Source organism: Hemitrygon akajei, chromosome 6, assembly GCF_048418815.1.
Source record: "Hemitrygon akajei chromosome 6, sHemAka1.3, whole genome shotgun sequence".
In the NCBI taxonomy this organism is placed as follows: domain Eukaryota; kingdom Metazoa; phylum Chordata; class Chondrichthyes; order Myliobatiformes; family Dasyatidae; genus Hemitrygon; species Hemitrygon akajei.
In genome coordinates this window covers 3,477,340-3,493,080 of record NC_133129.1, presented here as the reverse complement: position 1 = coordinate 3,493,080, position 15,741 = coordinate 3,477,340, and the positions used below count along the sequence as shown (strand labels likewise).

Below are 15,741 nucleotides of genomic sequence, written 5' to 3'. Positions count from 1 at the left end.
AGCCTGACATGGAAACACCAATGCCCTTGAACGGAAAATCATACAAATGTAATGGATACGACAGAGTCCTTCACGGGTACAGCCTTCCCCACTATTGAACACATCTACACAGGAGGCTGATGCAGGAAAGTAGCATCTGTCATCAGGGACCCCAATCACCCAGGACATGCTCCCTCTCACTGCTGCCATTGAGAAGAAGGTACAGGGGTCTCAGGACTGACAGAACGAGGGTCAGGAATACTTATTACCCCTCAAGCATCAGGCTCATGAACCAAAGGGAATGACTTCATCAACTTCACTTCATCATTAGATAATAGGAGCAGAATTAGACCATTCACCCCATTGAGTCTGCTCCGTCATTCCATCAAGGCTGATCTGGATACACTTGCCTTCTCACCAAATCATTTGATGCCCTGACCGAGCAGGAAACGATCATCCTTTGCTTTAAATATGCCTACGGTCTCTGCCTCCACCGCAGTCTGTGGCAGAGAATCCCACAGGTTTATACTCTGGCTAAAAAATTCCTCCTTATCTCTGTTCTAAAAGGTCACCCTTCAGTTTAGAGACTGTGCCTTTTAGCTCTGGTTAGCTGCTACAGAGGAAACATCCTCTCTGCATCCACACTATATAGTCCTTTCAACATTCGTTAGGTTTCAATGAGATCTGCTCGCATCCCTCGAAATTCCAGTGAGTACAGGCAGAAAGCTGCCAAACAGAACTCATATGTTAACCCCTTCATTCCCAGAATCCTCCTCGTGAACCTCCTCTGGACTCTCTCCAATGAAAGCACATCTTTTCGGAGATATAGGCCCAAAACTAGGGAACTTAAATAAGAGGAAAGTGTGATGATTCTGGGTCTGTTCTCGATGGTGTTTAGCAGAATGGGAGGGGGTGAGCTCACTGCATTCTGTCAAAAGGCTGAGACAGAGGAGATGGTGAGAGGATGTTTCCGATAGTGGCGAGTCTAGGACCAGAAGGGACAGTCTCCGAATAGAGGGGTGTCCTATTAAAACAGAGATGAGGAGGACTTCGCTAGTTAGGGTATAGTGAATCTGTGGAATTCATTGCCACAAATGACAGTGGAGGCAATGTCATTGTGTATATTTAAAGCAGAGGTAGGTAGGTTCTTGATTAATGAGGGTGTCAAACATTGCTGTGTAAAGGCAGAAGAAAGGGATTGAGGGTTAAAACAATTAATCATGACGGGATGGCTGACACGTCATGTGGGTTGAATGGCCTAATTCTGCTTTTGTAATTTGTGGTTGTAATTGAGGATGTCTTTACAAACACTCTGAGAACTAAGTAATACAACTCCATATCCAACAATGGGAAAATGGTCCATCACACACAAGAACACTTCCATACACAGGAAGAGGCAGAACAAACGTGAAATTCTACAAGATATCAAACAATCCATGGCCAAAGTCACTCAAATCTCATGTCTTCCCCATTCTGATATGTGCTCTGAAAAATAGCTGAAATTCTTGACCATATCTGCATGCCCTTTTGCATTTAGTTACTGCCATATGATTTGCTGATTAGGTCATTGGATTAACGAGCAGGTGTACCTAGTAAAGTGGCCAGTTGTATAAGTCACTCATAAGAAATTTGACTGGATGCTTGACAATATAAAAAAAAGAAACTCATTTCTCATTTCCTGCATCTGTAGTGTTCGGATTTCCAGCAAAAATCTCTGCCTTAGGCTATGGAAGCTTTCAATGGTACCGAACGTTTCTTCAGATATGAAAAGTGTAAAAGAGAAGTAGGAGTGGATCTCGGACAACTGGAAAACAATGCTGGAAGACACTAGCACATGGCGGAAGTTCCAGGTTTCAGGGGTCATGAAGTGTGTGAAGTTACCATTGTTAATGAGAAGGTTCTTGAGAACCGAAAGGTCTGAAGGTAGAAAAGTCATCTGAACCACATGGTGTACACACCAGAGTTTTGAAAGGGGTGGCTGAAGAGATCTTTGAGTCATTAGTAATGATCTCTCAAGAAACACCAGGTTCTGGAATGGTTCCGGAAGACTGGAAAATTGCAAATGTCACTCCACTCTTCAAAAAGGGGAAGAGGCAAAAGAAAGGAATTTATAGGCCACATGATAGCATAGCATGTAGTCAGCATAGTTTCCTCAAGGTAAAATCTTGCCTGACAAGTATATTTGAATTTTTTTGAAGAAAGAATAAGCAGGATAGACAACGGAAAATTGGTTCATCTTGTGTACTTGGATTTTTGGAAGTCCTTTGACAAGATGCCACACACGGAGCTGCGTTACAAACTACTCGCCCATGGTATTACATCAAATATCCTAACATGGATAAAAGAGATCAGGGTATGAAGGGTCCCGGCCCAAAACATCGACTGCTTACTCTTTTCCTTAGATGCTGCCTAGCCACTGAGATCCTCTCGCATCTTGTGTGTTGCATGAAGGGAGCCTTTTCTGGTTGGCTGCCGGTAACTCGTGATGTTGCACAGGGGCCTGTGTTGGGACCGATTCTTTGTACATTATACGTTAATGATTTGGATGATAGAATTGTTGGCTTTGATGCAGACTTTGCAGATGATACGAAGATACGTGGAAGGCAAGGTGGGTTTGAGGAAGTGGAGCGACTACAGAAGGACCTAGACAGATTAGGAGAATGGGGAAAGAAGTGGAGATGGAATGCATTGTCGGTAAGTGTATGGTCGTGCACATTGACAGAATAAATGAAAGGTTAGCTATTTTTTTAAATGGGGAGAAAATACAGAGTAAATACAAAAAAATACAGAGGAACAAAATGACTTGGGAAACCTTGTTTAAGATTCCCTCAAGGATAATTTCCAGATTGAGACTCAGAAAAGATGACCAGTGCAGGTTGACCTCACACCTACTCATTGTCTTCTCCTGTCCATACTACACCAACCGCTGCCACTGGGCTATAAACGTGCAGGAGCAGTGTGGGGTTAAGTGAGTTGCATGCTGCCTCGGCTGGGGCTCGAACCAATGACCTTCAGATCGCTAGCCCAAAGCCTTAACCAATTGGCCACACGCCCCACTCACTGTCCTAAGTCCAATAGTGATTGCTGTCTGTGCGACGTTTACCGCCGCCTTAATTAGGCCTCTATCTACGATCATTCTCTGGTTCTACATATTTGGCATGTTCAGCCCAGAATTGTGCAACAGGTTGTAGAGTCAATGTAGGAGGAGGTCAATTAAAAACAGATAACATTTCTTCACGTGGAACATGGTGTTCTCGTTGGATCTCGTTGCGTCTGCACCTTGTGGTTGGAAAACCGATCTTCTCAGTCTCCTGCGGTGGATCAGTCTTGTCGCTTTCTGTGGACAGAACGAAACGGTTAACACAAATCTAGATCATGCAATGACACCACATCCGACTCCCTCCCCCCAATTCACTTAGAACCTTTGAAGGGATTTGGATTGAGATATGAATGGGATTTCCCACAGAATAAATTTTGTCGTTGGTATCAGTGTTTGACAACAAAACTGGAGATGAGCCCAAACATTGATTCAGTTATTCAGTTGGAAACTTTATGATGACGTAACAATATAGGTCGTGTTGTTGACAGGAAGATGGTATTAGGCTATAGGATAATATTGATAAAGTAGTATGGTACTTAGATTCAGACCGTGAGCATATGAAATAGCATCAGACTTTCAGCATTCAGCCCTTCTATTCTGCTCTGCTATCCCATCGTGATTGATTTATTATCCCTAACAACCCTGTTCTCCTGTCCTCATCCCGTCATCTTTGACACCCTTACTATTCAGGAACCCATCAATGTCTGTTTTAAGTATTGCCACAGGCATTTATGGCTGTAAATTCCACAGATTCAGCATCCTCTGGCTCAGGAAATCCCTCGGAATATCCGTTCTAAAGGAAAATCCTCTATGAATGGCAGAGTGAATTTAATCCTGTCTGTGATTCAGTTTCTAGGATACAGGTATTTGAATATCAGATTTCTTAGGATGAATCTGGAAGAGAGGGAAATGGATACAAAAATCATAGAAACTAAGTAAATGAAACGTGTTGGGGACAGTAACAGATCGAGGCTTTAATTTAAGGAGGAACCTGATTATCAATGATATTAGAGACATGGAAATCATTTGAATACTTTTCAGTGTTAATATGTTTGAAGTTGATACACTACAGTTTAAACTGGATTATTGTGAAGGGAGATGGCTGCAGAGATTCAGTCAAGAGCTAAATCTCTGAGGGATTTCGCCTCATGGACTAGTCTTGTGTAGACCAAGAGACCAGATTCATCCTGGGTTGACTACACTACCTGATCCCAGTGCATGTGGGATGGCTAGAGTCGAAACTTTCCCGTATTGTTGTTTCTTCTGGGTTCCAGAGTGTCCTTTTGTGCACATCAACATTCGATTTGTAATTAGAATGTAGAACATTCCAGCACAGTACAGGCCCTTCGGCCCTCGATGTTATGCCAACCTGTCAGCCTTCTCTAAGCTCAATCTATTATTTATCATTTTGTTATTTACAGAGACAACGACCCACTGAGTCGTGACACCCAGAAACTCAGGGATGTAATTCCAGCCTAATCACAGGACGGTTCACAATGAACAATTAATCTGATAACTGGAACATTTTTGGACCGTGGGAGGAAGCCAGAGCACCCGGGGAAACCGACGCTCACATGGGAAGAGGGCACATTCTTTCTAACAAAGGGCACCAGATGCTCTAACCCTTTCCTCTAGTTCTGCCGAAGGGTCTCTGCCCGAAAGGTCGACTGTACTTTTTCCATAGATGCTGCCTGGCCTGCTGAGTTCCTCCAGCATTTTGTGTGTGTCGCTTTAATTTACACAATCTGCAGGTTCTCTCTCGTTTGCTCCTACACATCCATACATTTGTCTATCATTTAGTGGCTGTTTTGCGGGTACGTTTAATCCGAAATGTATCTCAAAATGCTAAATAGTCCACAAACACTTCTGAAGGAGTCACTCTTATGATGCAACGAGTATTTTCTGCGGTGCTCCCACAAATAGCAAACAACAAGTACTGACTGGGATGCCTCAAGTGTTTGAGCCAGTTCCCAACGTCCCCCGACTGTCTGAGTGAATCGGATTTCAGTCACGTCCCGGCAAGAGCCTTCAGCATTAGTACATACAGTACCTGAGTTTGTCACCGTAGAGAACGGCACCCATCACTAAAAGGGCGAGAGTTTTCAGTCCGAGTGGGATACACAACATCAGCACGGTTTCAGAAGCGCCTGTCCCTGAAGTGAAAGTGAGAGAGGTCAATCCAGACTCAGGCAAAGGGGGAGAGACCAATAATGTAGACTGATTAAAATCTGTAGGTGTGTAGATGAATTTATCATTTAGCAGATTTTTACTGAAGAAGCTACAGATGATAACGTGTGTGAAGGAATTTTAAAAAAAAGGGTGTTAATAAGAATGCAGAGATCAGAGTGACAAGAATTAAACATTTGAACAAAAAGTTTTAACCTGTAGTAAGCCCATAGATCATAAGGTACAGGAGCAGGTATGGGCCATTCGGCCCATCGAGTCTATTCCGCCATTCCATCATGTCCAGTTTGTTATCATGTTTGCTGTTGTGTGCTGGGGCAGCAGGCTGAGGGTAGCAGACACCAACAGAATCAACAAACTCATTCGTAAGGCCAGTGATGTTGTGGGGGTGGAACTGGACTCTCTGACGGTGGTGTCTGAAAAGAGGATGCTGTCCAAGTTGCATGCCATCTTGGACAATGCCTCTCATCCACTCCATAATGTACTGGTTAGGCACAGGAGTACATTCAGCCAGAGACTCATTCCACCGAGATGTAACACTGAGCGTCATAGGAAGTCATTCCTACTGGTGGCCATCAAACTTTACAACTCCTCCCTCGGAGTGTCAGACACCCTGAGCCAATAGGCTGGTCCTGGATTTATTTCCACTTGGCATGATTAACTTATTATTATTGAATTATTTATGGTTTTATATTGCTATATTTCTACACTATTCTTGGTTGGTGCGGCTGTAATGAAACCCAATTTCCCTCGGGATCAATAAAGTATGTCTGTCTGTCTGTTATTCTTCTCAACTCCATTCTACTGCCATCTCCCTTAAAATTTGATGTCCTTTCTAATCAAGAAGTTCTCAACCTCCACTTAAAGACCAAGATTTGACCTTCACTGTCATCTGTGGCAACAAATTCCTCAGATTCACCACCGTCTGGCTGAATAAATTCCCCCCAACTCTGTTCTAAAGGGACGTTGTTCTATCCTGAGGCTGTGTCCTCTGGGTGCTCCGGTTTCCTCCCACAGTCTCAGGATGGACCGGCTCGTCGGTTAATTGGTCATTGTAAATCGTCGTGGGTTCAATAGGTGGGTTTCTGGGTAGTGTGGCTTGTTGGGTTGGAAGGGCCTGTTCCGTGCTGTATCTCTAAATGAATAAGCAAATAAATAATGAGGTGGAGAGCCCATCTTATCGTACTGGGGGACCACTCTGTAGTTATAACTGTAGGATAAAAGCTGTCCTTCAGCCTGGTGGTCCATGCATCCAGGCTGTTGTACCTTCTGCCCAGTGGGAGAGGGCCGAAGAGAGAATGTCCAGGGTGGATGGGAGGGTCTCTGATTCTGCAGTCTGTTTCACAGAGACAGTGAGAAGTGTAGACAGAATCCATGGAGGGGGCTGGCTTCTGTCTTCTGCCCAGCGAAGTAACTGTGGTTTCTTCAGTAAATATATTTAAGAAACAGTTAGAAAGGTTTTTACATAGTAAGGGAATTAAGGGTTTTGGGGGAAAAGGTAGGGAGATGGAGCTGAGTTTACGGACAGATCAGCCATGATCTTATTGAATGGCGGGGCAGGCTCGATGGGCCGGATGGCCGAATCCTGCTCCTATTTCTTATCTTCTTATGGATCAATGTGACAGGTTGAGCCCTGTAATCGTGTCCTGTCTGCCTCCTCCCCCTGACATTCTGCAGAATCACAATCGGGATTAGGATAATTTCACCGGCTTGTGTTTTGTGCAGCAGTACATTGCAATCATCATCATCGGTATGTGCTGTGTTGTGTGATGTGGGCAATCACAGTCTCTTAACCATGATGAACACACACAAAATGCTGGAGGAACTCAGCAGGCCAGGCAGCATCTCTGGAGAAGAGTAAACAGCTGACGTTTCAGGCTGACCCCTTCATCAGGACTCACACCCTGCAGAACAGGCCCTTTCATGAGTTCTGATGCAGAGTCTCAGCACAAAACATCGACTGTTTACTCAATTCTGGTGGGAGGAATGTTTGAAATTCTGAGATTGATGTGACTGTTGGGCTGTAGTTTATTTTGCTCTCCTTCCGTTTCTGTTTTCTTTCTTGTTGCCGATTGGTGGGTTGGGGTTCTAGAGGGACGATGTATTGTTTTTTGTGTGAGGGAGGGGTTAGGGATTGGTGTCTGATGTTCCTGTTGCTGATTGGTGGGTTGGGGTTCTAGAGGGACGATGTATTGTTTTTTGTGTGAGGGAGGGGTTAGGGATTGGTGTCTGATGTTCCTGTTGCTGATTGGTGGGTTGGGGTTCTAGAGGGATGATGTATTGTTTTTTGTGTGAGGGAGGGGTTAGGGATTGGTGTCTGATGTTCCTGTTGCTGATTGGTGGGTTGGGGTTCTAGAGGGATGATGTATTGTTTTTTGTGTGAGGGAGGGGTTAGGGATTGGTGTCTGATGTTCCTGTTGCTGATTGGTGGGTTGGGGTTCTAGAGGGACGATGTATTGTTCTTTGTGTGAGGGAGGGGTTAGGGATTGGTGTCTGATGTTCCTGTTGACTTTTCTGTGTGGGGAGAGGGTGTTGGGTTTGGTGTTGTCCGCACTGTATTTTTTGAGAGGGAGGGGTTTGGATTCTTGGGGCTTTTGATCTTCTGACGATCGTCTTCCAGGTGGGTGATCTGTTGGCTTTTGTGCGAGGGAGGGAGGTGGGGGGGGGGGTTTGAGGTTTGCGAGATTTTTCTTTTTCCTTTTCATGTGGGGGTATTGACGTCTTTTCTTGTAACGAATCCCATGGTTTTTCTGGATATCATGGTTATCTGGAGAAGATGAATATCAGAGTTGTATTCTACATGCAAACTTAGACAATAAAATGAACCTTTGATCCTTTCCCCATAGACGCTGCCCGACCTGCTGAGTTCCTCCAGTATTTTGTGTGTGTTGCTCTGGATTTCCAGCAATGGCAGATTTTCTCCTGTTTATGACCATGATTGTTCTTGGCAATTTTTCTACAAAAGTGGTTTCCATCACCTTCTTCTGAGCAGTGTCTGTACAGGACGGGTGAGCCCAGCCATTATCAATACTCTTCAGAGATTGGCTGCCTGGTGTCAGTGGTCGCATAACCAGAGTTTGTGATCTGCACCAGCTGCTCATACGACCATCCACCACCTGATCCCATGGATTCACGTGACCCTGATCGGGGGCGAAGCAGGGGCTACACCTCGCCCAAGGGTAAAGTGAAGGCTAGTGGAGGGTAGGAATGTCTTACACCTCCTTTGGTAAAGACGTATCTTCACCCTGACACCCCATTATACATTGCAATACATATTAATTAAAAACTGTAAATTTCTATAAGAAATATATACCTACATGTATAATTTTAAATTAAATAAGTAGCACAAAAAGAGGGAAAAAAGTGAGCTTTTTTTCTTCTCATTTTTACTTTTCTGATTTTCACTTTTCTGATTGTCCATTGAGAAATCTGACGGCAGAAAGGAAGAAGCTCTTCCTGAAACGTTGAGTTGTGTGTCTTCTCTGGGAAGCTTCCTGATCCTCCGTTAGAACTAAACTCATTCCTTCCAGGCTCAGGCAAGGCCCCACCAGGGGGCCCGTTGAAGGTCTGGGGGCCACCCTGTGTGAGGGACCGTCTGAGATGGAGATGTGGTGGGGAAATGGAACTCATCACCAGCTGAGGTTGGGAGTGGCCAACATAACATTCATCCCCAGAGTCTGGACACAGAATACAATGGGTGCTGGAGGTTCTGACCCATCCCTGAACACTGCAGAAGATGCCGAGATGGTGTGGGAGAGAGCAGAGGCCTCTGTGGACGTGCTGGAGTCTGTCGTGGATTGGGGACAGGCCCCTCCCATCGGTGCTGCCTTCCTCTTTTGCTCAGTGCTGCCCCCCAGTGTTCACTTAGTGAGAGACAAGCTGGACCAAGACAATATCCAATCTACCATCCAGCTCCAAGCCAGACCACTCAGGAACTTGGGCTATATTATGTCTTTTTGTGACTGTATGCTTTTCTGAGATCGTAACGATGTGTACTGTGTGCTGTTGCTACTCTGCTTTACACCTTGTCCTGGAGGAACGCTGTTTTGTTTTGCTGTATGCACGTGTGGCTGATTGACAATTAAACTTGAACTTGAATGTGGCGACGGGTTCTTTTCCGGGTCTGATCTACAGTCAGATCTCACTCAGTGACAGACAGATAAACACGGGGGTGGGGGTTGATTAGAGAAAGGATAATGGTAGCAGGCTTCCCCCCACCCACACCTAAAACCCTCCCCATGCCCTGCAGAATGTGTCAATGATTTCTTACCTGGTCTGACCTGCAGCTGGATCTCACTCTGGATCACATGGATATACGGGGGTTTGATGTGGTCTCCGTTGGGCAAATGATAATAATAATGCTCGCTTTTCCTGAACTCAGCCAGACACAGGTAGTTGTGACTGTCTGACACTCTCAGCTGCTTTATCCTGGTCGAGGCGTTTCCCAGCTCTGGGTCCCCGACGAGCTCGTACCGAGTCACTCCATTTTCTGCTGCCCATAATCCATTTCCTCGGTGCCTGAAGGTGACGATGTGTCGGTAGGGATCCTTCCTCATCCACGTCACCGTGTGTGCGGTGAGGCTCTGCTGAGGCCGTGTGAACACACAGGGTAACGTGGCCGAAGCTCCTTCAGTCCCATTCAGCACTGGAACACTCTCGCCGGGAGCTGAGGGAAGGACAGGTGCCTGAATATATCAGTTAACCCCCACCAAACATGTTTAACCACTGACAAAATTTCCAGCCAGCAAAACAATAAATACTCCCCTCAGTGACCACCAGAATGAAAAGACCCCCACATGTGTCTCACTCATTGCAAACCATTCAAACTGGGGAAACTCTTTCGAATATAAAACAGTCCCATCGGACTGGAGGCAGAGAAGCCTAAATCTCACACCACCGCGTTCAGGAACAGCTAATTGCCTTCAATCATTCAGTTGTTGAACCAATTGACACCAACACTAATCAGTGGAGTGTAACAAGACCAATCAGTACAGTGTAACAACACAGATCAGTACAGTGTAACACTGGCCTTTACAGTGAAACAGCACAAATCAATACACTGCAACAACACCAATCAGTACTGTGTAACAACACTGATCAGTGCAGTATAACAACACAGATCGGTACAGTATGACAACACAATCACCACAATGAAACACCAGTCAGTATTGTATAACAACACTGTACTGTAACAGCCTAATCAATACAGAGTAATAATACTGATCAATACAGTATAACAACGCCAGTCAGTCCTGTGTAATGGCATTAGTCACTAACTTATTAACTTAGCTGTGGGAATATTTTGCATTATGAGCTGTGTGTGATGTGATACTGTAGATGTTTTCTGGGTGCACTGTGATCCAGAGGAACGCTGTTACATTTTGTTGTGGAGATGTACACTCAGATGACAATGACAGTGAACCCTCTCCAATATAATATTTACTATACTGAAAATGTTCAACAGCCTAAGCTGGTGTGATTGACAGGGAATTCTGCAGTGAACCCTCTCCAGTGTAATACTTACTATACTGAAAATATTCAACAGACTTAGCTGGTATATTTAACAAGGAATTCTACAGTGAACCCTGCTATCTTCCTTTAAGCCAATTTTTTATCCAAACAGCCAAGGTTCCATTGACTCCATGCCTCATGACTTTCTGGATGAGTCTCTCGTGGGGGACCTTGTCAAATGCCTTGTTAAAATCCATGTAGACTATATCTACCACCCTACCCTCATCAATTTCTTGTGTTACCTCTTCAAAAAACTCAGTCAGGCTCGTGAGGCACGACCTTCCCTTCACAAAGCCATGTTGACTATCCATGTAGACTGTACTTCTCCAAATGCTCATAGATCCTATCCTTAAGAATCCTTTCCAATAGATTCAGAGCACTGACGTACGACTCACCAGTCTCTAGTTCACAGGATTCTCCCTATTAACATTTTTAAACAAGGGGAGCTACATTTGCCATTCTCCAATCCTCCGGCACCTCCCCTGCAGCCAAAGAGGATTCAAAGATCATAGCTACTGTTCCAGTGATTTCTTCTCTCACCTCCCACAGCAACCTGGGGTATATCACGTCCGGTCCTGGGGACTTATCAATTTTGATGTTTTTAAGAAGATCCACTACTTCTTCCTTAATCTCCACATTGTCCAGCACACAGACCTGCTCTATTTCGACCTCACCCTGATCAAGGTCCTTTTCACTTGTGAATACTGAAGCAAAATATTCATTTAGGACCTCCCCAACCTCCTCCACCACCAGGCACATTTTGCCCTTTTTATCCTTTAGTGGCCCCACCTTCATTCTTGTCATCCTTCTGTTCTTCACATACACATAGAACGCCTTGGGGTTCTCCTTAATCCTATATGCCTAGGCCTTCTCATGTCCCCTTCGAGCTCTCCTAAGTCCTTTCTTAAGCTCCTTCCTGGCTACCCTATATTTCTCATGAGCCTCTCCTGCTTCCTGCTTCTTATATCTAACATATGCTTCCTTCTTCCTCTGGACGAGTTGCCTCACGTGTTTCGTCAGCCACGGTTCCCTTTTCCTACCATTTTTTCCTTGCCTCAGTGGGACAAATCTATCCTGAACCCAGCACAAGTGGTCCCTAAACTTCTCCCACATTACTTCTGTGCTTTCCCCTTTAAACATCTGTTTCCAATTTACTCTCGCTAGTTCCTGCCTCATCCCTTCATTGTTAGCCCTTCCCCAGTTAAGCACTTTCCCATTTTGTTTGTTTTTATCCTTTTCCTTAGCTATGCTGAAGCTAAGGGAGTTGTGGTCACTGTCACCAAAATGGTCCCCCACCAAGAGGTCTGTCACCTGACCAGGTTCATTACCCAGAACCAGATCCAGTATGGCCTCTCCTCTCGTCGGCCGGTCCACATACTGTGTCAGGAATCCTTCTTGAACACTCCTGACAAATTCAGCCCCATCTATCTCCCTTGCAGTCAGGAGATGCCAGTCAATATGAGAGAAGTTGAAATCACCCATAACTACTACCCTGTATTTCCTGCACCATTCTAAAATCTGCCTGCTTATCTGCTCCTCAGTGTCCCGAGGGCTATTTGGGGGCCTATAGATTACTCCCAGCACAGTGATTGATCCCTTCCTATTTCTAACTTCCACCCAGACTGACTCAGTGGACACTCCCTCTGCAGCGTCCTCCCTTTCTATAGCCGTGATACTATCCCTGACCAGTAATGCTACTCACCCCCCCTTTCTACCTCCCATCCTGTTCCTTTTAATACACCTAAACCCTGGTACCTGCATCAGCCAATCCTGCCCTTCCTCCAGCCAAGTTTCAGTAACAGCCACAACATCGTAGTTCCATGTACAGATCCATGCTTTAAGTTCATCCCCTTTATTCCTAATACTCCTAGCATTGAAATAGACACATTTCAACCCCTCTAACTGGCTACATTTATGTTTTGTCCCCTGCCTGTCCTTCCTCACCAACTCAGAACACATAGTATCATGCCCTTGTCCTTCTACCCTAATCACTGCACTCACATTCTGATTCCCACCCCCCTGCCAAACTAGTTTAAACCCTCCCCAACAGCTCCAGCAAACCTGCCCACCAGGATATTGCTCCCTTTCCAGTTCAGGTGCAGCCCATCCTTTTTGTACAGGTCAGACCTTCCCCAGAAGAGATCCCAATGATCCAGAAATCTGAACCCCTGCCCCCTGCACCAACTCTTCAGCCACGCATTCATCTGCCATAACTTCCTGTTCCTACCCTCTCTGTCTCGTGGCACAGGCAGCAGTCCCGAGATTACCACCCTTGACGTTCTGTATCTGTGTACAGTCAGATGGCAATAAACTTGACCTTGATTGCTGCTTTTCTGATGCAACGCTCTGTGCCTGTGTTGCTGCGGCAACTGGATTTTCACTGCACCTGTGCAGACACGTAGGCAGACGTGCAATGAAAATTGAACCTGCAGCAGCAAGTAAGTTCAGTTCCACTCACCTCATTATAGGAAGGATGAGGAAGCTTTCGAGAGGATGTAGAGGAGATCTACCAGGATGCTGCCTGGACCAGAGAGGATGTTTAATGAGGAAAGGTTGAGCGAGCTGGAGACTTTCTCTTGGGAGTGAAGAAAGATGAGAGGTGACTTGATAGAGGTGAACAAGATGATAAGAGGCATAATCGAGCAGACAGCCAGAGACTTCTCCTGGAAAGTATTGGGGGGATGTCAGAGGTCAGAGGCAGGTTCATTACACAGAGAGTGGAGGGTGTGTAGAACAGATGGAGTTCAACCCAGATAAGTGTGAAGTGATTCATTCTGGTAGGTCAAATTTGAATACAGAATATATGAATGGTAAGACTGGTGGCAGTGTGGAGGATGAGCTGGATCTTGGGGACTCTGTCCATAGGACACTCAAAGCTGCTGCACAGGTTGACAGTGGTGTTAAGAAGGTGTATGGTGGACTGGCATTCATCAGCTGTGGGACTGAGTTCAAGATCCCTGAGGTAATCTCTCTAGAGTAGGTTACATGGTCAGCACAGCATTGTGGGCCGAATGGCCTGCAATGTGCTGTAGATTTCTGTTTCTATATTCTCTGTAAGAGAGGATCACTGATCCTCCAGGTTCGGGGGTTCAGCTCAGGGTAACAACCCTGATGGGTAAAACAATGTTGTTATGGAAACAGCAATGGAGAATCCTTCGACATCTGAGTGTGACGGTATTCCTGAGTCCCACTCGGGAATTGTATGACTGACAGCAGTGAAAACCGAGAGGAAGCTACTGACACGATGAAGGAAGCCCTGAATGCTGCCAGAGATGGAGGCCCTTCATTGCTGACTGAAATGGCAGCAGCGTCACGGACCGGGGAGAGGGGGAGGAGGAGAGAGGGGGGAGGGGGAGGGGGAGAGGGAGAGGGAGGGGGGAGAGGGGGAGAGGGGGAGAGGGGGAGAGGGGGAGAGGGGGAGGGGGAGGGGAGGGTATAGGGAGAGGGGGAGAGGGAGAGTTGGAGAGGGAGAGACTCTTAGACACACGGATGTTGTAGAAATGGAGGGGTATGTGGGAGGCAAGGGGGCTAGATTGATCTTGGAGCAGGTTTAAGGGTCAGCACAACATTGTGGGCTGAAGGGCCTGTACGGTGCTGTTGTTCGATGTGATACTGCACATGACAATCACATCTATTTGACATGATCATCCTGCAAAATATACTTGTAAATTATGAATAAAATGAGTTTTCAGGGAGATAAAATGTGAAATGATTAGTGTAGTTTTACAACTCAATGCTTAAACGTCGGTCCTCACCTCTCACAGACAGATTTGTTAGAACGGCCGTTTGAATTTTGCCAACATTGAGCTCCACCCGGCACCGATACCGACCACCGTCACTCTGGTTCAGACGCTCCACCATTATCGAGGCATCTCTCCGACTGAGGTTCCCCACGAATCCGAACCGCCCTCCTCCAGCCTCCTGTGTCGTTGTATCGCACCCGGAGGGGCCGGGGCCGGAACCGGGATATGTGCACTTAAACACCGGTTTTATAGCACCTGGTTTCTCCCTGTACCAGATCACGGAGCCGGACGGGACGACATCAGGAGGTGGGTGGGTGAAAGTACACGGTAACACAGCGGAGGCTCCTTCCACCGCAGAGACCACATCAGCGCCGGACATTGACCAACCATTTAACGAATAGTCTGCAGAGAGAGAGAGTGTGAGAGTGAGTGAGTGAATGAGATAGAGAGAGAGAAAGTGAATGAGAGAGAGTGAGAGGGAGAGAGAGAATGTGAGTGAGAGAGAGAGAGAGAGAGAGAGAGAGAGAGAGAGAGAGAGAGAGAGAGAGAGAGAGAGAGAGAGAGAGAGAGAGAGAGAGAGAGAGAGAGAGAGAGAGAGGAGTGAATGAGAGAGAGAGAGGTCGATATTTGAACAACAAACGATCTGCTGAAGGAATTCAGCCGGTCGGGCTGCATCTGTGGGTGTGAAAGGACGTTGAAGTTTTTGTGTTCATTGGGACTGATAGAGGAGTTGAGAGGGGTGAGACAAGTCTGAGGTGATTGATGGATTGAGGAGGGTAAGACAGGAGACTGAGGTGATTGAGGATTGTGGAGGAGTGAGACAGGAGTCTGAGGTAACTGATGGATGAGGAGGGTGAGACAGGAGGCAGAGGGGATGAATGGACTGAGGAAGGTGAGGTAAGAGTCGCAGGTGATTGAGGAGAGTAAGACAGGAGACTGAGGTGATTGAGGATTGTGGAGGAGTGAGACAGGAGTCTGAGGTAACTGATGGATGAGGAGGGTGAGACAGGAGGCAGAGGGGATGAATGGACTGAGGAAGGTGAGGTAAGAGTCGCAGGTGATTGAGGAGAGTAAGACAGGAGACTGAGGTGATTGAGGATTGTGGAGGAGTGAGACAGGAGTCTGAGGTAACTGATGGATGAGGAGGGTGAGACAGGAGGCAGAGGGGATGAATGGACTGAGGAAGGTGAGGTAAGAGTCACAGGTGATTGAGGATTGAGGAGG

The 15,741-nt window shown here is 46.1% G+C and overlaps 1 protein-coding gene across 1 annotated transcript; it reads right to left on the bottom strand.

Moving 5' to 3' along the window:
• Positions 1–2,785: 2,785 nt before the first annotated feature.
• LOC140728686 (uncharacterized) lies at positions 2,786–14,705 on the bottom strand. The gene is made up of 4 exons (XM_073047648.1): positions 14,530–14,705; positions 9,534–9,929; positions 5,130–5,232; positions 2,786–3,316 (listed from the first exon to the last, which is right to left on the bottom strand). The coding sequence occupies exons 1-4, from the start codon at positions 14,633–14,635 to the stop codon at positions 3,301–3,303; spliced, it is 621 nt and encodes a 206-aa protein (XP_072903749.1). The 5' UTR covers positions 14,636–14,705; the 3' UTR covers positions 2,786–3,300.
• Positions 14,706–15,741: the final 1,036 nt, after the last annotated feature.